This window comes from Athene cunicularia (genome assembly GCF_003259725.1).
Source record: "Athene cunicularia isolate RWA chromosome 2 unlocalized genomic scaffold, athCun1 chr2_part1, whole genome shotgun sequence".
Taxonomy (NCBI): Eukaryota; Metazoa; Chordata; class Aves; order Strigiformes; family Strigidae; genus Athene; species Athene cunicularia.
This window is the reverse complement of record NW_020799095.1, coordinates 78,046,177-78,068,824: the sequence shown is the minus strand read 5'-3', so window position 1 is coordinate 78,068,824 and position 22,648 is coordinate 78,046,177. Positions and strand designations below refer to the sequence as shown.

The following is a 22,648-nucleotide window of genomic DNA, read 5'->3' as shown; positions in this document are numbered from 1 at the left end:
GGCGGGGCGGTCGCCGCCGCCTGGCCCAACCGCCTGCTGCTGGGCTGCTTCGTCGTGCACTACGCGCACAGGTGCGGCTCTTCGGCCCGGGACGGGGGGCGCCTGAGCCGGGGCGCTTGGCAGGGGGACACTTCCTTCCCCCTTCCCCTTCGGATGCTCCCGGCTGGGTAGCGGGGGGTGGCTGGCGGCGGGAGAGGTGCGGTTCGGGGTCAGTCTGGAGCTAAACGCCCGACTAACTTTTTTCTGACTGCAGGGAGCGAGATTCTGCTGTTAATTAATGCTGATTATTAAATATGGTAATCCCTAAAGTATCTTCTGCTTCTTTATGTGAAGGTGTTCAATGTTTTTACACCAAATGGGCAAGCAATCGGGGCAGTGCGGTGCTTGCGGCGTTGGTTTTGCTGCTCCACGGTGTGCAGTGGCGTGCTACGGCGCCTTGCAGAAGCGGCATGGATCAGCCTGCGGCATCGTCCGTACCCTATAGCTGTAGCTCTGGTGGTGATCCCCGCTTAAGCAGTGACTGACTTGATCAGGAAGTTTTAAGGGCACGGTGTTCCAGCAGGGAGAGTTCAACTCTGGATCCTTGATATCACTTTAATACAGTGAAACAGCAGCTAATTTCCAGTTATGTCTTTCAACACAGTGTTCATTTCAGAAGTTTAACTTAATGATCCCTGTAGGCCCTTTCCGATTTAGGGCATTCAGTGGCTCACTAAAGCACTCGAAAGCTGAGGCTGAGTGCCCTGTATTGCCATGCAGTCAACAGTACCTGGGTATTTTATATGGGAGAAAGCAGTTTAGCTGGAGCTTGGGTAAAATTTTTGCTGTTCCCTTCAAGTCATTGACAATAATTACTGACGATACTCCACAAGTAATTTTGCAACCAGCAGCAGTAGTTAGGCTAGTTTCAAGCTGAGTGTGTGGCTGATACACTGTTGTTTCCCAGTGCTTATTGGAAGAGACTGTTGCTTTCGACCAGAAGTATTCCACATCCTCACAATCAAGAAGAATGCAGCATATGGTTGGCTTTGTGGCTGACTGGCTTTGCAAATCCAGCAGTGTGTCTTTACTTCCTCTTTTTGCATTCTTAAGATAAAGAGATTAGCATTGGCATGGGATCTTAACTCATCCTCAATATTTGGGAAAAGCTAAGAAACACAAAGCAAAGGTTTGTTCAGAAAGCTGAGCTGTAGTGCAGTTTCTTTTTTCCAGTTGTTTATTGCTGGACTGAGGGACTGTTCTGTAGGTGAATTTAGACTGGAAGGGATGTCTGTTAGTCAATTCTGTTTGTTGTAATGTAGTGGCTTTAAATATTCATATTAATGAATTGGTAATGCTTTCTTGAAAGTTGTTATGCGTTTGCTTTCTCTGGGAAGGCTCCTCTGAAGCAGTAAGTAGTCCTGGGGTAGCTGGAAAATATGTGGAGGTTGCTCAGGCTTCAGTAAGCCTGCTCCTAAACTATTATAGATTATAATTGAATTGGTAAGTGATTGGAGTTGGCTAGTGACAGGGGGCAGAGCACAGAAACATTCACCTGTTCTTGTTTGGAGCTTGTTTGGGCAGTTGTGGTTTTGTCATGTCTTTAACAGGTGTCATAGGGTAGACCAAGATTATCAAGGGACTTTCAGGGCAAGGAGGAAACTGAGCTCAGTTAAGTAATTTCAAGGGGGTTGGTATTTTCCCTGGAAGTGCTGGTAGATCTGGTATAGGTATTGTGAGACCTGTCTCATTTCAGAAAGCTTGATAATATCACTGAGGATTTGGGAAAAAATGAGGATAAAAACACTATGTGCTTAACGTGTTGCCTTTACTGCTGTTGTTAAAGTAATTGACTTAGATCCAAAGTTCAAAATTTCTGTTAGAAGGGGAGAGAGTGCTGATCTTGTAATTCCAATTAGGCAACAAAATTAACATTTAATTGTTAAAGCAAGAGTGACTGTCTTTCTGAACTAGGATCAAAGACTCCTCAGAATTTGAAAAGCAGGATAATACAGACTATGGATTACAGCTTTGAACGTCAAAAGTGTCTTTTCTGATTAATGAAGCAATTTTTCTTTCCTTGTTCGCTATAGGGCACTCATATTTCCTCTTCTGATCCGGGAAGGAAAACCAACGCCATTTTTCACTTTTGTGCTAGCGCTTCTATTCTGTGTTTACAATGGATACTTGCAAGGCCGAAGCTTAAGCAACTATGCAAAATACCCTTCAGGCTGGTTAAAAGGTCCATGTTTCATTACAGGTGAGTTAAAACGTTATGAGACCACTAGGTGTAGTTTTCCTTTGTCTTCACAGCTTTTTAATTTTTTTATTATAATTTTATAGTGTCTTCAGTCCCATTTTACAGCTTCTCTTATAGCTAATTCTCTTGTTTGTTGTAGCTGGAAGCCTTTTTTTAACCTCTATTATTTCAGAACTGTGAACTGACACCTCTTCCCACAATGTCAATGCTAGATGAGCTGACTGTCATCTTTATTTTTTAACACCAAAGTAAATACGGATCATGTATGGCCATGTGGGGTTTTTTTTTCAGTATATGAACTTGAGGCTTTAAATGAAAGCAGCAGCATACAGTGTTAGAACAAATAAAGCAGATTTTTTTTTAACATAATTATGTAGATTAAACTGAAATCCCTCTTTTCTTGATGTCATAGGTGTATAAGGTTTGTATGCAGTCAAACAGAAGAGAACAAGTTCATGGACTAAAACTCCAGTAAGGGTAGCTGCTAAATACAGAGATAATGCTTCTAATGCCAGAAGACCTGGGTGATAGGATATTTACACATACATGCAAACACATGAACCCACCCACCCTCTTAATGGGAGGGGGCTTTGTCAAAGAACAAAACTGGGGGGTGGAGGAGTTGATCATTTGCTCCTACCAGGAACTGAGGTTACTTCTATACTTGAAGCCATGCATATGACTAAAAGGTAAGTTATTTAGTGACAAAGTATTGTGTTTGCACTGTTTTTTGGTTTGTGAGCATCTACTTTTGCCTACTGTCAAAATGATAGTATAATTTTCCAAGGAAATCCTTATAGAAGGATCTCTTTGATCTGAAGATAAACGAGAATATTTTACCTTGTTGCAGAATCATCTAGGTTGGAAGAGACCTTGAAAATCATGTAGTCCAGCCATTAATCTAACACTGACCCTTCTCAACTACACCGTATCTCTCAGCACTATGTCAGCCCGACTCTTAAACACCTCCAGGGGTGGGGACTCCACCACTACCCTTGGCAGCTCATTTCAATGCCCAATAACCCATTATGTAAAGAAATACTTCCTAATATCTAGTCTAAACCATCCCCAGAGCAATTTGAGGCCATTACCTCTTGTCCTATTGCTTTTTACTTGGTTACAGAGACTCATCCCCAGCTCTCTGCACCCTCCTTTCAGGTAGCTGTAGAGGGCGATGAGGTCTCCCCTCAGCCTCCTCTTCTCCAGACTAAACACCCCCGGTTCCCTCAGCCGCTCCCCGTATGACCTGTGCTCCAGACCCTGCACCAGATTCGTTGCCCTTCTCTGGACATGCTTGAGTCATTCCATGTCCTTTTTGTAGTGAGGGGCCCAAAACTGAACACAGGAATCGAGGTGTGGCCTCACCAGTGCCGAGTACAAGGGTCAGATCCCTTCCCTGTCCCTGCTGGCCACGCTATTGCTGACACAAGCCAGGATGCCATTGGCCTTCTTGGCCACCTGGGCACACTGCTGGCTCCTGTTCAGCCAGCTGTCAATCAACCCCCCCAGGTCCCTCTCTGACAGGCAGCTCTCCAGCCATTCCTCCCCAAGCCTGTAGCGCTGCTGGGGGTTGTTGTGGCCCAAGGGCAGCCCCCGGCATTTGGCCTTATTGAAACTCCTCCAGTTGGCCTCAGCCCATGGCTCCAGCCTGTCCAGGTCTCTCTGCAGAGCCTCCCTACCCTCGAGCAGATCAACACTCCCACCCAACCTGGTGTCATCTCCAAACTGACTGAGGGTGCACTCAATCCCCTTGTCTAGATCATCAATAAAGATTTTAAACAGGAGTGGCCCCAAAACTGAGCCCTGGGGAATACCACTGCTGACCAGCTGCTGACTGGATTTAACTCCCTTCACCACAATTCTTTGGGCCCAACCATCCAGCCAGTTTTTTTACCCAGCAAAGCACGTGCCCATTCAAGCCACAAGCAGCCGGTTTCGCCAGGAGAATGCTGTTGGGAATGGTGTCAAAGGACTTACTAAGGTCAAGGTAGACAACATCCACAGCCTTTCCCTCATCCAATAAGCAGGTCGCCCTGTTGTAGAAGGAGATCAGGTTTGTCAAGCGGGATCTGCCTTTCATAAACCCATGCTGACTGGGCCTGATCACCTGGTTGTCCCACATGTGTTGTGTGATGGTACTCAGATGAGGTGCTTCATCAGCTTCCTGGGCACTGAAGTCAAGCTGACAGGCCTGTAATTTCCCCGATCATCCTTCAGACCTTTCTTACACATTAGCCAATTTCCAATCTGTCGAGACCTCTCCAGTCAGCCAGGACTGCTCGTAAATGATGGAAAGCGGCTTGGCAAGCACCCCAGCCAGCTCCTTCAGCACCCTTGGGTGTATCCCATCTGGTCCCATAGACTTGTGTGTGTCTGTGTGATGCAGCAGGTCACTGACTGTCTCCTCCTGGATTGTGGGGGGAGTCGTTCTCCCAGTCTCTGTCTTCTGGCTGAGGAATCTGGGTTCCCTCAGCACAACTAATCTTGTTATTAAAGACAGGCAAAGAAGGCATTAAGCACCTCAGCCTTCTCCTCATTGCTTGTTACCATGTTTTCTCCTGCATCTAGCAGGGGATGGAGGCTCTCCCTGGTCTTTTTTGTGCTGTTGAAGTACTTATAGAAAATTTCTTTTCATCTTTCACTGCTGAAGTCAGATTAATTTCTAGCTGGGCTTTAGACCTCCTGATTTCTGCCCTGCATAGCCTTACAACCTCTTTGTAATCACTGTGTGTGGCTACAGCCCCTTCTTCCAAAGGCTGTAAACTCTCATTTTCTCCTGGAATTGCAGTAAAAGCTCCATGTTTAGCCAGGGTGGTCTTCTCTGCTGCTGGCTTCTCTTACAGCACCTGGGGATAGCCTGCTTCTGTGCCATTAAGACTTTTTTCTTAAAGAGCACCCAGCCTTCCTGGACCCCTATACCTTTAAGTACCGTCTCCCAAGGGATCCTGTCAAGCAGGTGCATAAACCAGACAAAGTCAGCCCTTGGGAAGTCCAGGAAGTCAGTTCTGTTGCCCCTTCTTCTGGCATCTCTAAGAATAGGTAATTCTGTTATTTCATGATTGTTGTGCCCTAGTCAGCCTCCAACTGCCACATCATCCACCAGTCCTCCTCTGTTCAGAAAGAGGAGATCCAGCAGGGCACCTTCTCTAGTCGGTTCTCTCACCACCTGCATCAGGAAGTTGTCTCCCACACATTCCAGGAATCTCTGGAACTGGTCCTGCTCTGCTGTGTTGTATTTCCAGCAAATTTCTGGGAAGTTAAAGTCACCCACAAGAACAAGTGCAAGCGATTGTGAGATTTCTTCTAAATGCCTATAGCATATTTCATCCATCTCTCTGTCCTGGTTGGGTGGCCTGTAGTAGATTCCTACAACATCTGACCTGTTGGCCTTCCCCCAGTTCTAATTGAAAGACATTCCACCCTGTCTTCACTACACCTGTGCTCAAAGTAATCATAATAATCCCTAACATACAGCGACACCCCATTGCATCTCCTTCTTTGTCAATCCTTTCTAAAGAGCTTGTAGCCATCAACTGGCACACTACAGTCATGGGTGACATCCCACCATGTTTCTGTAATAGCCACCACATCATAGTTTTCCTGTTTCATCATGGCTTCAAGCTCCTCCTGTTTGTTACCCATGTTGTGTGTATTGGTATAGATGCTCTTCAGATGGGCTGATGTCCCCAGCACCTCTTTGCATTTAGAGGTCCTAATTTCAGCCTGATCTTTCACAGGTTTACCACAGTTACTGAACCATCCATATCCCTTGTATCTCTGTTGTGCTTCATGTCTCCAGCCCTTGCCTCCACTGAGATGGCAGGGTGAGGGTTGTCACTGGCACACCATCCCACAAACTGTGGTAATCTACCCTATGGCTTATGTCTGGCAGTTCCAGTTTTGTCCCCTTCCCCCTTCAAATCTAGTTTAAAGCTCTCTCAGTGAGCCCAGCTAACTCCTGCCCCAAGATCCTTTTCCCCCTCTAGGACAAGTGCATCCCATTTAATGCCAAAAGGTCTGGCATCCTGTATACTAACCTGTGACTGAAGAATCCAAAGCCCTGCCTGTAACACCAGTCTCAGAGCCACAAGTTCATCTGTTGTCTTCTCCTGTAATTTTCCTTATCCATCCCTGCAACTGAAGGGATGGAGGAGAACACAGTTTGTGCCCCTAACCCCTTAACCAGTTTCCCCAAGGCTCTGAATGTCTCTCCATTGATTTTGGACTTCTGGTAATATCATCACTACCCACCTGAAAAACCAAGAGAGGTCTCACTAGAGTGGGGAGTTTTATCGTGAGATACCCAGGCCCCAGGGAGGCAGCAGACTTCCCTATGAAGCAGGTCTGGTTTGCACATTAGGCCTTCAACACCCCTCAGAGTAGAGTCACCCACTACAATGACCCTTCTGGGGTTCTTTTTAGAATTGGTTTTAATACATGGTCTAGGGTGACCTAGCCTTGGTGGACCTTCATCTTCTTCCTTTTTTGATTCATTTTCTTCATTTATAAGTTCCAGGGCCCCATATCTGTTGAGAGGGGGCACCAAGGAAGGTGAAGGAGGTCTGGAGGGGATTTTCCTGCCTCTCTGAGCAAGGCTCTGTTTCCAGTCTCCCCCATCTCAGGTCCCCTCCTTCTGCCTGGTAGCAAGAGCACCGGTGAGTGATCGCCTGCCTCTTGGAGATTCCATTTGTTCCTTTTGCTTCTGGGGTGCTAAGGTGCTACTCCACCAATTAATTTCCTTTTCACACTCCCTAATACTTCTTAATCTTTCAACCACTTCTTTGAGGTCAGCCACAAGACTGAGCAGGTCATCCAGCTGATTGCAGCACACACAGGTGCTGTCACTGCCACTGCTGCCCTCCAGCAGAATTGACAGGCTCAAGCTTTCCCTGCAGCCAGGGACCTGGACCTCTGCATGTTTGCATGGAATCTCTGTCTGGGTCACCAGGTTCCTTCTGGTGATTGTTTTGACCTGAGTGGAGACTATAGCTCAGTCTGCTTGTGGAGGACGACAGGATGAGTACTAGGTAAGATAAGCTCTAGAGCCAGGAGAGGGGCTATGCCGTGTCTGCATGCCTTACCTGCCGTGCAAATTTCTGACACACTACACCCTTCTGACACGTTACACCCTTTTCATAAGCTCCCCGGAGGATGTTTCTGTACGTGAGGGGTATTGGGCGTCGTCGCTCTACTCATCACCCACACTGAGTCCCCTCTGCCCTGGTTAGCAGCTCACTCTTCCCACTCAGGGTGGAGGCGGCTTGAGGCACTCCCTATTCCCCTTTGTCAGTCAAAGGCAGAATACTGCACTGTGTGGATCCTTGATCTGACCTAGTACCATTCTTGTTATTCTGGAGCCAGAGCAAGTTAGTGTTTCTCCCAGGTTTCTCAAGCTTTTTACAGCAAGAATAAGAAGTTTTTTCTCTTTATTACAGTGTTATTGCAGATGACAATAGAAGACTACTGGGCTAAATGGTGTCATGACTATAAGATTGAAGAAATTTAAATTGAAATAGAAATCTCTTGCCAAGATTAGGAGGCAGTACTGTTTGTGCTTTAAAAATGGAGAAATTGAGGTAAAGGGAATGACTTCAGTGGGCGTTAGGCACTTGGATACACTTGGAGTTCTCTTGGTAATTTTTAATTCTAGTCTCCTTAAACTTGGATCCAGTAGAAGCCTGATTAAAAGATCCATTGATCAAAACTGTTGAAGACTGATGCAATGCAGGCTTTGTTTCCTAGTTTAGCACCTTAATCAAAAGATATCTCAATACAGTGCTGTAAATGATGAATCAGGAGCCATGTTCTAGTTCTTCAGAAGCATCTGGCTGTGTCTTTAAGCCTCTGTTTAAAATGACTGGGGAAAAAATGGAGTAGAAGATTAGGAAATAACAATAGCAAGAAATCATATTTGCTGAGGGCTAACAAGATATTTTTTCAATCGGTATGAAGTTATATGTGGAAGAGAAATGGGAGATTGTCTGCAAGTAGCAGCCAAACAAGATTGTGTAGTTGGAAGCTGAAATGAGATAAATTTGCAGTGAAGACAGAAATTTTGAGAAGTGAAACTGATTAACCATCGTGATCAGAAGTTTTAAACAACTGATGTTCTATCTGTGGAGGCTTAGTATACACACTGACTATGTTTTCAGATGTTTAGGACTTAGTTCTGGGAAAGCAATAGCTTTTACCTATACAAGCAATTGATTTGGAGCATCAGTACAGTTCTGATGTGGTTCCCTCATAGTTTCTCTGGACTGTGTGTTGGTTTAGTTCAGAGCAGTGAATTCATCTCTTTTCAGAGGAAATGGAAATGCTCTGCTTCAAATGCAGTACAACCCTTGATAAAACCATGAGCTTGCAAACCAGTGGGGGAACAGCTTCATAATCTTTGAGCATGTACCTTACACATGTGTGCCAGTACACAACTTGTGAACTTACCAAGACTAGCCATGATACCCTGAAGTGGTGAATGCTACGAAGAGGGGCATATGCACCTGTGTGATTCATCCTTGTGTTCTTTCTAATGTCTGCACTTCTAGTTGGAAACTCCTTTCTTCCTTTGCTTTCTTGAGCTTCATCAAACCCTTTGGAGTCTGCCAAATGTCTTTTCTTACTCCTTTAAATCCCCATTCAGCTACTTCCTTCTAATGTTGATGGCTAACCCTTCTCTGCATCAGAACACTTTGAAGCAGCTCTGTGAAGAAAAGCAGTACCTGTGACTCAGAAGGTGCAGATGACAGAACATCAGCACGTAGTTTGTTGTGTGAGGCTTTTTATCTGGCAATCAGGCAACCAAGCACACATGCCACCTTGGCTCTCTACACAGAACGGACATGTAGGAGAGCATGGGCATTGTCCGTATCTGGATATGGTATCCTGACCAAGGGGTGTGTGTTATTCAGTATCTCTCCTTATATCTACAGGCATCCGGATGCTCCAGATGATCCAGATGTGCCTTCTTGGAATAACTAACCATACAATCGAAGATGAGGCACTGGTTCACCTGATGTGTCTACTAGGCACTTTCAGCGCAGGTGTAGCAACTGGCCTCCTGCTGTTTCTGTGCAGCATATTGCACTGCATATTGTTGAAACCCGGGGTGGGGAGGTAAACCAGACAGCAGCTACCATACTGTCACTCTGAAAGAACCAGCAGAAGGTCTTTTTGTGTGAGATTCTGTATGGATGAGGGTGAAGAGGGCACTGGTGCAACAACACACACACACGCTCTTCTGTTGCACTGGATATTTGATAACATAGACCTAGTTACTGTTGTTCTTGTGCAAGTGTTCTCCTATTAGGAACCCAGGCCTTAATCTCCAGATTTATCCTGATGAAGGGCAAAAGCCTCTTGAGTTTAATAGTCTCGTGAGGTCCTCATGTTGTGTGGTGTATCCTGTGGTTCTGAGAATATGCTGGAGTACACTGTGGCTCCCTTCTTGTCTACGTGGCAAATGCCATTATATACCTGATCATGGTATATAATCAGCTCTTGGCTCTGTAGAGTGCAGTCCTAGGATTTGGCAATGGTGAGGATCTAAGGATGAGGACAGTGAAGTACAGTGCCCAGAGTATGGGCACAGGGAATGTGGTTATGCAGTACTTCTGGGGAAGGTGGATCTTCAGATTGAGGCAGGGTGCTGTGAAAATAGCCTACATTCATTGGCTTGTTGTCCATGCAGAGAGATTTAATTTTTTCCGTCTTACATTTGGTGGTTTTCAAGTAGGAGGGATTAAAATGCACAGAATCAAACTGACCTATAGTAATCGTTCACTCAATGCAAGCGCCAGTCTTTTTGCATAATCTGATTATTGGTATCTACAAACAGATACCAATACAGAAAACACAGGTAACATTCTCCAAAAGTACAGTGGCATTTCAGAGAAACCAAAGGGTCTCTAATGTCCTCCCTTGAGAAAGTATAATTTCTGGAAAGAATACTAAACTTCTAACTTTCAATATAGGTTTTTCCTCATGCTGAAACTGAAGTAAATTAGTATAAATATTAAGTAGAATGAATCTGTGTACTTGTTAAGAAATTTCCTTTCAAATTATTGTATGGATAGAGAAAATGACTGACTTAGTTATAGGAATAACATGCCTTGTTTGCCAAGGTAGACTCAATCTTTTCTGGCAACTAGCAAAGGGATACATAATTAATTACTAATGGCAAGAGAAACAAACTTCTTGTTGCTGGATGCAGTGTGGATTCAGTATTCTCTGATAGAGATTGGATAGAGATCTGTTTTGAAGGAAAAAAGTTAAAATTACCTGGTTTCCTAGAAGCAGAATTCAACAGCATTTGAATTATTCCTCCTTGAATTATAATATTGAATTATATCCTGTGTATTTGAATGATGTCATTATATGATTTGTTATGTAAATTCCTCATTACATTGATCTAATCTATCTCATGATGATGTAATTACATTGAATATGTAGTTGAAAGGATTATGGTAAAATTTTACTACAAAAGATATTTAACATATGACATCTATGGACTGTTTGGAAATTAATTGCCAATTTCAACATGTATGTTTGAAGTGGCATATCTCATCTCAGAATAAAATTTATTAATCAAAATAAAAACCATTAGAATTAACACATTTTTTGCCAATGCGAAACAAGCATATTTATTCTGGTTGCATAAAATTCTGGACTTCTGGAGGCGATGAAGTCATCGAAGGCAGTTTCAGCCTCCTCTTGGTTTCTGAAGCATCTCCTGCACAGGAAGCTCTCGAGATGCTTGAAGAAGTGATAGTTGGTGGGCGAGAAGTCTGGTGAATATGGTGGATGAGGCAGAGTTTTGTAGCCCGGCTTGTTCAACTGTTGCAGCGTCAAAAGTGTAACATGTCACTGCGCGTTATCGTGGAGAAGGATTGGACCCTTTCTGTTGACCAGTGCTGGGCGCAGCCGTTGAAGTTTCTGGTGCATTTCATTGATTTGCTGGACGTACTTCTCTGCCGTGATTGTTTCACTCAGATTCAGGAAGCTGTGATGGATTAAACCAGCAGCAGACCACCAGACAGTCAGCATGACTTTTTGGTGCAGGTTCAGCTTTGGGAAGTGCTGCAGAGCTTCATCGCGGTCCAACCGCTGAGCCGATTGTCGCCGGTTATTGTAGAGCATCCATTCCTCGTCACACGTCACAATACAGTTGAGAAACAGGTCGTTCTGGTTGCAAAAAAGAAGCACCGATGACACTTCAAAACAGCAATTTCTGTGATTCTCATTCAGTTCGTGTGGCACTCATTTGTCAAGCTGCTTTGACTTTCCATTCTTCAGATGCTCAGAAACAGTTGATATGCTTACTCTGAGTTCTTTTGCAAGTTCTCGAACAGTTGTGTGTGTATCTGCTTCCACCAGAGCCTTCAATTCATTGTTGTCAATAGCAGAAGGACGTCCGCGACCTTCTTGATCTTCAGGGTTGAAATCACCATGTCGAAATTTTTGGAACCAAAGTCACACTGTCTGTTCGTTAACACTTCCCTGGCCATATACCTCATTGATGTTTCGAGCAGCTTGCGCTGCATTACCTCCAGGTTTGAACTCGTAGAAGCAGATCTGTCGAAATTGCTGTTTTGACATCTGAACTTCAAACCTCCAAAATTTGTCAGAAACACAGTTTATATTATAATTCAATTATACAGCGTGAAAGTTCATAACATGAGCTTTTCAAAAATATATAACAGTACACCAGTCAAGAAGGTACTATTCCTGAAACATATACAATGAAAATCGCATTACAAAATGGAAATTAATTTCCAAACAGCATATACATACCTTGATTGCTAATGGACATTTGCTGCACTGTGCTGTATGAACAAAAGATAAAGAAACATGCTTGTTCACAAGACTAAATTCTGCTACTAGTTTTGTAATGCAAGAAGATTGTAACAAGCTAATCAAACAACATTGTTTATGTAGGTAAATAAGGAGAGAGCTTTTGCACAGAAACCTCAATTTCTCTGCAGAGCAGTCATTTCCTCCTAGTCCATGTGGAAGCAGACAGCTAGGTCCTTTAGGTAAATGCAGCCTACAAGGGATTGAGAGAAGAAAGCTGCCTATCTAACAGCTTGTTTGAGAGGCAAGGTCTGCTTACAGCAAGGTCCATTTACATTGTAGCTTCGCTTTGAAACGTAGCCTAAGTCTTGGTAAAGTATGCTCTGACAACCTACTAGTCTTGCAACATGGCCTTATTCATCTTGATATCCATTTAGTTTCTTTGCTGAGATGGTCATACTACTGTGTTTCTCTGTATTGAAAGAGAGCCATCTGAAGGACTCAAGTTATGGGTGCAAAAAGGCAAAGCTTTCTTTATCTGGTGTGTGAAGTGACTTAATTCTAGAAGCATATCACTGGCGTTTTCTTGGAAATTAAAAAAAAAAAATATCAGTAACTTTTGGAGGTGTATTCAAAACAATACAATGAATCTACCCTCAAAACTGAACCTTGTCTGCTCCTAGGTACAAAGAATGCTGCCTTCAAAAGAAAGTAACATTTATAAAATGTAGCCAAAGACAACATGGAAGGGTGAAAATGCTGAATTTTGTCCTAAATGCCTTTTGATTTATCCCATGCAGTTATGGCAACAAGACATAAGGATGCAGAATGTGGCATTAATCTCTGTTGGTATGAAAGCTTCATATAAATGGTTAAACCATTTTGCTGAATGACACAAGTAAATGATGTATGAATTCCTTCACAATTTTATTATTCCTTTTTGTCATGGCTTGAGCCCAGAGGGCAACTGAACACCATGTAATCGTTCACTCACCCCTTTCTCCACCAGCGCTGGGAAGGAGGAAAAATGAAACAGAAGGCTGAGGAATGGAGATAAGGATAGGGAGGGGGTTGCTCACCCATTAACTGTCACAGGTAAAAGGCAGGCTTATTAGGGGAAGAATAAAAAAGGATATCACTTACATTCAAAACACTAATGATAATGACACTTAAGAGACAGAATGGGACAGTGAGAAGCGTTATCATATCTTAAAAACACCTCCCCCCGCCCTTCCCTTCTTCCCCATGCTCAGTTTTTTTCCCGGTATCTCTACCTACTTTCCGCCACAGGGCAAGGGATGGGGTGTGCAGTCACTCCACTGCTTCTCCCTCCAAGGTGGGGGGAAGCATCTTCTGCATTCCTCCCCCTGCTCTACCTGGCATTCCTCTCACGGCAGGCAGTCCTCCACAAACTCTGCCATGAGTCCTCCCCATGGATGGATACTTCTCAAGATGCTCTGCCGTGGGTCACCTCCATGTGTTGCAGTCCTCCCAGCACCAAACTACAACAGTGGGGGCTGCTGCTTCCCACAGAGTCCTGGGGGTCCTCCACAGGCCACAGGTGAATCTGCTCCTCTGGTGACCTCCATGGGTGGCAGGGGCGGCCCTGATGTCACCACAGGATACAGGGGGGCTCTGCTTTGCTGCACCTCCCCCGCTTCCTCCACTTTCCTTCCACTGACCTCGGTGTTCTCATAAGGTGTCCTTCTTGTAACTTGTCCTCAAAGTCCCAACCCATTCCCAGGTTCTCCGTCTTAAATACATTATCGCAGAGGCACAGCCACTGTTTCTAATTGGCTCGGCCTTGGCCAGAGGTGGGTCCGACTTGGAGCTGGGGGAACTCTCAAGAATCTTCTCAAAGGGGCCCTCTGAAGTACCCCCCTTCCCTGCTACCAAAAACCTCCACCACACAAACCCAGAACACTTTTACTGCACAGAAGTCTGCTGTGGAAACTCTGATACACTGTCAGTTTAAAAAAAAAAAAAAAAAAAAAAAAAGAGGAGGACTAAGATGTGTCCCTCTGGCAGGAATGAGAATGGCTGTTGAACAGTGCTTAAAATTTTAGTGTGTTTGGTTTTCTGTGTGGAATTGAGGGAAATACACACATTACATCTTTATGTATGTGCATGCATACATTTATGTAAGTCTAGCAACATAAGAATAAATTTTATAGTACTGTTCCTGTCTAGAGACCTGTTGATTGCTGTGAGCAATGCTGACTGAAGAGCTCAGTGTGGAACTGGGATTGTGCAGGATGTCACCAGAATTGTTTATACTGCTTACGTTGCTACTGCTTTGAGATAATGTGATATATGACTGCAGTTTCTTTTCTGAACAAGCACTTTGGCTTGGTATATTAAAGATATATTTTAACTATTTCTCTTCAGGTTTTATAGGATGGTTGACTGGCATGGCAGTCAATATTCATTCTGATCACATTCTCAGAAATCTGAGAAGACCAGGGGAAACTGGTTACAAGATACCGAGAGGTGAGTAAAAATGTTACAGAAATTTATATAACAAAAGAAGCATCTTGTGTGAGAAGTGGAGAGCTGGGACTGTTCAGCCTGGAGCGGGGAATGATTAGGGAGATCTTATCGGTACGTGATGGGAGGGAATGAAGAAGAGGGAGCCAGGCTCTTCTCAGTTGTGCCCAGTGACAGGACCAGAGGCACTGGGCACAAAATTCAAACACATGAAATTACATCTAAACACATTTTTTCCTGTGAGGGTGATCAAATACTGGAACAGGTTGCTCAGAGAGGTTGTGGAGTGTCCATTTCTAGAGGTACTCAAAACTGGACTGGATATGGTCCTGGGCAACCTGCTTAAGCCAGAAGGGGTTGGACTAGATGATCTCAAGAGGTCCTTCCACCCTAAAATGATTCTGCAAAGATGACCTTCTAAAGCTTGGTGTATTTTATAATAATTCATGATACAAGAGGAAACTGGAAATGGAAGTTTGTTTTCTATCTTGGGAAGTGATTTCATAGTGTGGGAAACATTCTAGTTTTTTTCATCTTAAGCCAAATATTCCAAGGGATCTGTTTCATGATATTGCGTGGCTTGTGCAAGTCTTTGAATTTCTTAACCAACTTTGGCTGTACCACTTTAAAAAGTGGTAAAAATGTGACATAGCATTCTACAACTTTTATGAGAAAGACCACTTAAATTATAATCCCAGTGTGGGGGCAGGAGGGGAGGGCAGAAAGTACTCAGCAACTGTGACTGGCCCATCTTATGTTGTCCCACATATGAAGAGGGAGAGATCTTAGGTAACTGGAGAGCAATAACTACTGCAGTAGGGGAGACACAGGGAAAAGAGGACAGAAATCCAAAGGAAGTTAGGCATTATAAATGCTGGCTTTCATGGGAAAATGGAGAATAAAAAAGGACTTTTTACGGAGCCTATTGAAGTGTTAACGTTTATTGACACTTTTGGAAACTCTTCTGGGTATTTTACACTCAGTGAGAGTAGACGAATAATAGTTGCCTCTGAATTCTGCTGTTTCTCTAAGTTTTTCCTTTAGTTGTTTCTATCTTGGGTTTTAGTGAGATTTTAAAAAATTAAACAGAGAACTAGGTATACAAGGTAGTAGACTGTTATTTTTCACCAGGAAGGTAACTGTAAAATTTTAATAAATGTAAATCCAAGTGTCCATGTAAAAAATGAATATGAACATACTGTACTATACTCAGTGTACAAAAAAGTTCCGAAGAAAATAAGATGTTATTTGCTGCATGATCAGGAGGAGTTGCTCTGTTTGATATTGCTTATCCAGTTTAAGTGCTAGAATTCTGCTTCTCTTTTGTCACAAAACCGAAGTCATTAAATTAAAGCAAGGTCAAAACATGTCCTTTATTACACTTGGCAGATACTTGTTTGTTTAGTCCCACTGGTAAAGCACATACTGAGATGTTATCAAATTGTACACTAACTTTGGAATTAGGGTGAAAGCTCTTATTTTATAAAATTCCCAGCAGGTGAGTACTGATTGTTTATGCATAATTGGCCGTAAAACACATTTAATGCAGATGGCCAATTACTTCTTCAACTGAGTGTCAAGGCTGAAGCACTTGACCTGAGAGGGAATTGAGAACAAAAGGGCAACACATTTTAAGCTAGAGTATAAATATGGAACTTTAATTCATAATAATAATATTCATAATTAAGTTAATTTCTAAATACTTAAAGAAATTAAACATTGTATGCTGACTAACCCTATGAGTATTTTCTGAGACTCTTGAAGGGGAGCATATTTTCTGTTTTTATATATTTTAAAAAAGGTTTAATTTATGATCAAAGAGCCAGTTTGATATCATTGTTAAGTAATTATTTACAGAGGCATGAACTCACTTCTGGTACTGGTAAATCTGCTTTTCTTTCATGAGTTAAAGAGGAAAAATGGAGGTGGAGAAGGTCTGTCTTAGCATGAGGTCTGAAGGATCCTTCATAGTACAACTTGAACTGAAAAACACTGCCTCCATTGCCTTTAAAAACTATATAGAGACATTAATGATATAGCTCTTACTTGACTTAAAGTAGAAGATAACATTGGTGATCTTGATTAAGGTGCTTTTAAAATAACTCTGTCCTGCTTTTAGGAGGAATGTTTGAGTATGTCAGTGGAGCCAACTTTTTTGGAGAGATCTTGGAATGGTTTGGTTTTGCCCTTGCCTGCTGCACCACTGAAAGCCTTGCATTTGCGTTGTGTACGCTCTTCATCTTGGGTTCAAGGGCAAAGCAACACCACCAGTAAGTGTTTGTGTCTTATAATTTCTGTTGTCTCTATGCCACATTTTCATTTCAAAAATTATGTCTCATCCCATAAGGATGTTGCAGAGCAAGTCTTGTAAAAGACTCTGCTACTGCAGTGGAGAAAATGATAGAGACCAATCTGAGTAGCATTAAGCACTGCAGAATTTCAGTGGGATAGTACTGATCATAAACACACGCAATGTACAATGAGGAGGTCAAAATAATGTTTAAATGAACATAGTTAATCCTAGATCTCTAAAGATTATAGATGAGTTTAGGAAAATTGCCATAATTGATCATATACTATCCTTTGTGACTCAAACTTGTTTCTATAATGTTAAAATTTTGGAAATCACTCTAAAGTTTTCTGTAACAAGCACACTTTAGAGCCAAGTCTATATCATATTGTCTATAATCAAGTGTATAGACAATATGAAGAGTTCTGGTAGATGATATTTAATAAAGTCTTGGCTCTGTAATTAAAGAATCTGACTACTAGTGTACTGTATTCATAATGTGGCTTTCCTGCTAACAGAAGGATCGTAGTTTGAGAAGAATTGTTTCTTGAAATGATTCCCTTTAAAGAATAGCATGTTTAAAATAATTTGAACACCTTCATCTTATTTTGGTTATTTTTGGTTTCCTGCTTTTGTTCTTATGCTGAAACTTTGTGTCATAAGAGGAAATAAACATAAACTTATGGAGAAAATAGACTGAAAAAAATGCCATTGCTAACAGCCTGTCAAGGCAGCCATGGCTATGTGGAGTCTTGAAAACCTCCAGGAATGGAGGTTTTCCTGCACCTTGTTTGTGGGCTGTTCCATGTGTGTATTACCCTCACAGTGAACAAGTTTTTCCTACTATCCAACCTGAACCTTCCAAGCCTGTTGCCTGTGACCATCTCTCATTATTTTACCACCTGCTATTAGTAAGCAGAGTTGCAGAATATCTTAGTTTGAGAAGGAGCATCTGAAGGTTGTTCTGTCCAGTCATCTGGTGTGACCTGCTCCAACCAGGGCTAACCACAAGGCTATAGCTGGTTGCCCAGGGCCTCATCCAGTTGAGTTCTGAGTGTCTCCAAGGGTGGAGACTTCAGCATATCTCTGGCAAAGCACTGGAACAGAATTTTTCTTATTCTTATGGGATAGGTTTTTTTCCTTATGTCCAGTTGGAATTTTCCATGTTGCAACTTCTATCCCCTGCCACTTGTCCACTTGCTGCGCACCTCTAGGAAAGGGTACGGCTCTGCCTTCCCTCTAATATTGCTGTAGGTAGTGGAAGACTGCAATTAGATCTGCCCCTTAACTTCTCTTCCAGGTTAAACAAGGCTAGTTCCCTCAACCTCTCTTACATGTTCCAGGTCTGCAGTCATCTTAATGACCATCTGCTGGATTACTCACCAGTTGGTGGACATCTCTATTGCACCAGAAGCCAAATACTGGAGGCAGTAATGCAGATGCAGGCTCTCAGCTGCTGAACAGTGGAGAATAATAAGCACCTCCCTTGACATGGTGGCTCTATACTTGTTAAAGCAGGCAAATATGCCGTTAGCCTTCATGATTGCTGGGATCCATTACTGACATGTTCAACTTGTCCACCAGGATGTCCATGTCATGGAATCATAGAATGGTTTGGGTTGGAAGGGACCTTAAAGATCATCTAGTTCCAATTCCTCTGTCACGGGCAGGGACACCTTCCACTAGACCAGGTTGCTCAAAGCCCCGTCCAGCCTGGCTTTGAACACTTCCAGAGAGGGGGCAGCAACAGATTCTCTGGGCAACCTGTTCCACTGTTTCACCACCCTCACAGGAAAGAATTTCTTCCTTAGATTTAATTTAAATCTACCTTTCCATCTTTCCTATAGGCCCCCTTTAAGTACTGGAATGCCACTATAGGGGGCCTTCTCTAGGCTTGAACAATGCCAACTCTCTCAGCCTGCCCTCATAAGAAAGGTGCTCCAGCCCCCTGATCATCTTTGTGGCCTCCTCTGGACCCATTTGAACAAGTCCATGTGCTGCTTATCTTGGGGGCCCCAGAGCTGGACACAGTACATCAGGTGGGATCTCACAAAAGCAGAGTAGAGGGGGAGAATCACCTCCCTTGACCTGCTGGCCACACTTCATTTGGTGCAGCCCAGGACACAGCTGGCTTTCTGGGATGTGAGTGCACATTGTCAGCTCATAGTCAGTTTTTTCTCCACTAATACTCCCAAGTCCTTCTCAAGGCTGCTCTCAATCCACTCATTGACCATCCTGTATTTGTGCTTGGGATTGACCCATGTGCAGGACCTTGCACTTGGTCTTGTGGAACTTCATGAGGTTTGTATGGGCCCACCTCTCAAATCTGTCCAGGTCCCTCTGGATGGCACATTCCTTCCCTCCAGCACACTGATCGCACCACACAGTTTGGTGTCATTGGCCAACTTACTGAGGGTGCACTCAATCCCATTGTCCATGTCACCAACAAAGATGTTAAACATACTGGTCCCAACACCAACCCCTGAGGAACACCACTTGTCACTGCTCCCTACTTAGACATTGAGTCATTGACCGCAACTCTTTGAGTGTGACCGTCCAGCCAATTCCTTACCCACTGAGTGGTCCATCCATCAAATCCACATCTCTCCAATTTAGAGACAAGGATATTATGTGAAACAGTGTCAGATGCCTTGCACAAGTTCCAGTAGATGATGTCAATTTCTCTTCTCTTATCCACTGATGCTGTAACCCTGTTGTAGAAGGCCACCCAGTTGTCAGGCATTATTTGCCCTCGGTGAAGCTATGTTGGTTGTCACCAGTCACCTCCTTATTTTCCATGTGCCCTAGCACAGTTTCCAGGAGGGTCTGCTCCATGATCTTGCCAGGCACAGAGATAAGACTGACTGACTTAAGTTCTTTGGGTCCTCTTTATTTCCCTTTTTAAAATGGGGGTTGTGTTACCCCTTTTCTAGTCAGCGAGAATGTTGCTGGACTGCCATGACTTCTCAAATATGGTGGATAGTGGCTTAGCAACTTCATCCACCAGTTCTCTCAGGACCCATAGAGTACTTATGTGCAGAGCTGCTATCTAGACACTCAGACTCTGGCCTGCACTTTTGCATGGAGCTGTTGCATTTCAGCTGCAGGAGTTTGCATTTCATTCATAATTTTGCTCCATTGTCTTAAATAACTCCCCTTCTAGTACCTGTAGACAGCAATAAGAGGGCCCCTTTGTCTCCCTCACCAGATTAAGCAAGGAAAGGTTCCTCAATCTCTCCTTTATATTACATTCTTCAGGCTCAAATTTCATGGTTAGTTTCTGTCTATCTTAAGCCTTGACAGCATTCTGTCAGAGCTCTTGACTTACAAAGCATTATGTAAAGCTAAACATTATTAAAGGAAATCATTTGCACTAAAGGAAAAATGCATAAAAATGGAAGAGGGGTACAGAAAAAAAAAATCTATTTAAGTGAAGAAATATTTTGGTGTAGTCTGTTTAGTTTGAAAAACTTAGAATGACTGAAAGGGGTAAATAGTGTAATGCTTGTATTCCATAGCTGCAGGTTATCTGCTTATTGTTGTTCTCTGCTTATTTCAGCTTTGATCTTGCACTTAGCTATTGATAATATGGATACCTGCACCTTTAAGGAGCCCAGATGAAGTTAATTCTTTTTTAAAATTTTATTTTAGAGAAGGAGAAGAATAAATATTTGAAAATGGGAGTAAATGTGTGTGTTACATAAGGTAACCAGACAAATAACAACATTTGGTAGTGCTATGGATTTATTCTTTTGAAACTGTCTGGATTTGAAAATAGGCATGGTCTTTGAGGTGGATTAACAGTAAGGCTAGTGCAATGTCTGTCACATTTAGTTTGATTATTCAAGTCCTGGCTGGAACTGAAGATGTTTCTATCCAGAACAGGACTGTCATTCCACTATGTGAATTATCCCTTGCTTCCTTGTGAAGTCATTATACAATTTGATATGTTATCCCCTTGAATGCTTTTGATTTTTTTTTTCCTCTCTTGTTTCTAAAATGCAAACACTCAAGATGCATAACAACATAATTGCACAACAACAGGCTCTTCCTTCCCTGGCTGCTCTTGCCACATCTGTTGGTTTGGTTTCCCATTGCTGGAAGCAGTTAGCTTTGTTTTGTTGTAGTTGGTAATTAGATGTCATTATGATGAGTGTGGTAAATGGCACTTTTCTTTCCAGAGCGGGTTCTAAAGGCATTTTTTTGGTTTGTAGCCAGGAAATATATGGATTAAATTGAACACTTTGAACAATTACTTAATGTCCTTGACAGCATTTTGAGGACTCAGTACTCATCAGATTTTTGTCTATGTTTTTCAGATGGTACCTTGAGAAATTTGAAGACTACCCAAAGAACAGAAAAACTCTGATCCCTTTTGTGTACTGAGTTGTGCTTTTACCACTGTTTTTGAAATGGATGCTTCTTGTAACATATAACACTTCTAGGTGTTGGCAGGTTAACATACCGTGATCATCACTGTGACAAAGCCTTTGCATCAGTGCTGCTGTTAGTTACTGCTTTTCCTCTTAATGAAAATACAGAATGTGATAGACATGGTGGATAGGAACAGAAATGCTTTTCCAACAGTGGAGGACCATCATAAATACATTAGGCAATGTGTCTAAATTCACATCATGGAAAGTACTGGACAGGACTTCTGGTGCTTCCTCTTCTACCTGTGCAGGCTTCTGCTGCTTCCACTTGATTTAGCTACGCTGTCCTGAAGATTGTGCCATGAGCCCATTGGTGTGTTCTGCCTGTTATTTGCCAGCATACACAAATGGGGTTGATTTTTTTGCTGCCTTCCTAATCCTTTGCCCCACCTCTATTTCCAGGAGCACTGATGGTGCAGACCAAGGACATTAGATGAACATTGTTGCTGTTAGGTGAGAGACAGTGTTCTTCCTCCTCTTTGCACTCTTACACAGGTGTGGACACTTTATAGATAATACTTAATGCTATTTACATAGATAGTTGTAGTGCTACCTTTCCCAAATAATAGGTTAAAGTTGTCATCCACCTCTCAAATTTAATAACTATCTCAATATTCAGTGTGCATTTTCTCACTCAACACTTTTGGGAGGCATTTTTTATTTGCGATACTTAGGCCAGTCTAGTACTGTTAACAATTATGTATTGTTTTCTTAACTTACTTTATAAAAAAAATGTAAGATTTTTACAAAATTCTCTTACTATGCTGTTTTAAAAAAGTGTCTTCCTTCTCGTTGATAATGATCTAGATGATTTTATATTCAAAAAACCTAGAATCTTTTAGTGCAGCTTGTTTTATTAATCTCAGTTCTCATACCCCTACATTTTTCTCCTGAAGGACTCCAGAAAGGTTTCAAAAACATGATGGTATGCTAAGCATACTGACTGGCACATCTGTGTCTTTTGCATGCTTGTGCTGAAAAAAAAAAAATCTAACAAATTCTACAGAAAACTTAAAGAAACCCAAAACCCCCTAAACACCCCCCCCCAAATCAACAGCCAAATAATAATAGTAATTTAGAAAAACCCCAAAGAAACAAACAAAACACCAAAAAGCTTCCCACAAAACCCTAAACTCTGTTGCTAATATACTTTGGAAATCAATGGAAATCAAACTTTTGCCAAGTGTCTTCTGATTTGTTTACACTGTATATGTTGGGTTATGTTCTTCAAAACAAATTGGTAATCTAATTTTGCCAGGTGCTGAGTTCTCCAGTATGGTATTGCAGTAAGCTTTGTCCAAAGCTCAAAATTCTGTCTTTGCTGTTGAGTTACACTGCTGTAGTAATCAAAATAACATATGTGATGAACTTTACCTTTAAAATTTTAGCTAATAGTTTAAAAAAAGTACATTC

The 22,648-nt window shown here is 42.5% G+C and overlaps 1 protein-coding gene across 1 annotated transcript; it reads left to right on the top strand.

Annotated features, from left to right (window-relative positions):
- The first annotated feature begins 6 nt into the window (after positions 1 to 6).
- SRD5A1 (steroid 5 alpha-reductase 1) lies at positions 7 to 22,201 on the top strand. The gene is made up of 5 exons (XM_026843710.1): positions 7 to 71; positions 2,073 to 2,239; positions 14,414 to 14,515; positions 16,632 to 16,782; positions 21,122 to 22,201. The coding sequence occupies exons 3-5, from the start codon at positions 14,437 to 14,439 to the stop codon at positions 21,186 to 21,188; spliced, it is 297 nt and encodes a 98-aa protein (XP_026699511.1). The 5' UTR covers positions 7 to 71; positions 2,073 to 2,239; positions 14,414 to 14,436; the 3' UTR covers positions 21,189 to 22,201.
- Positions 22,202 to 22,648: the final 447 nt, after the last annotated feature.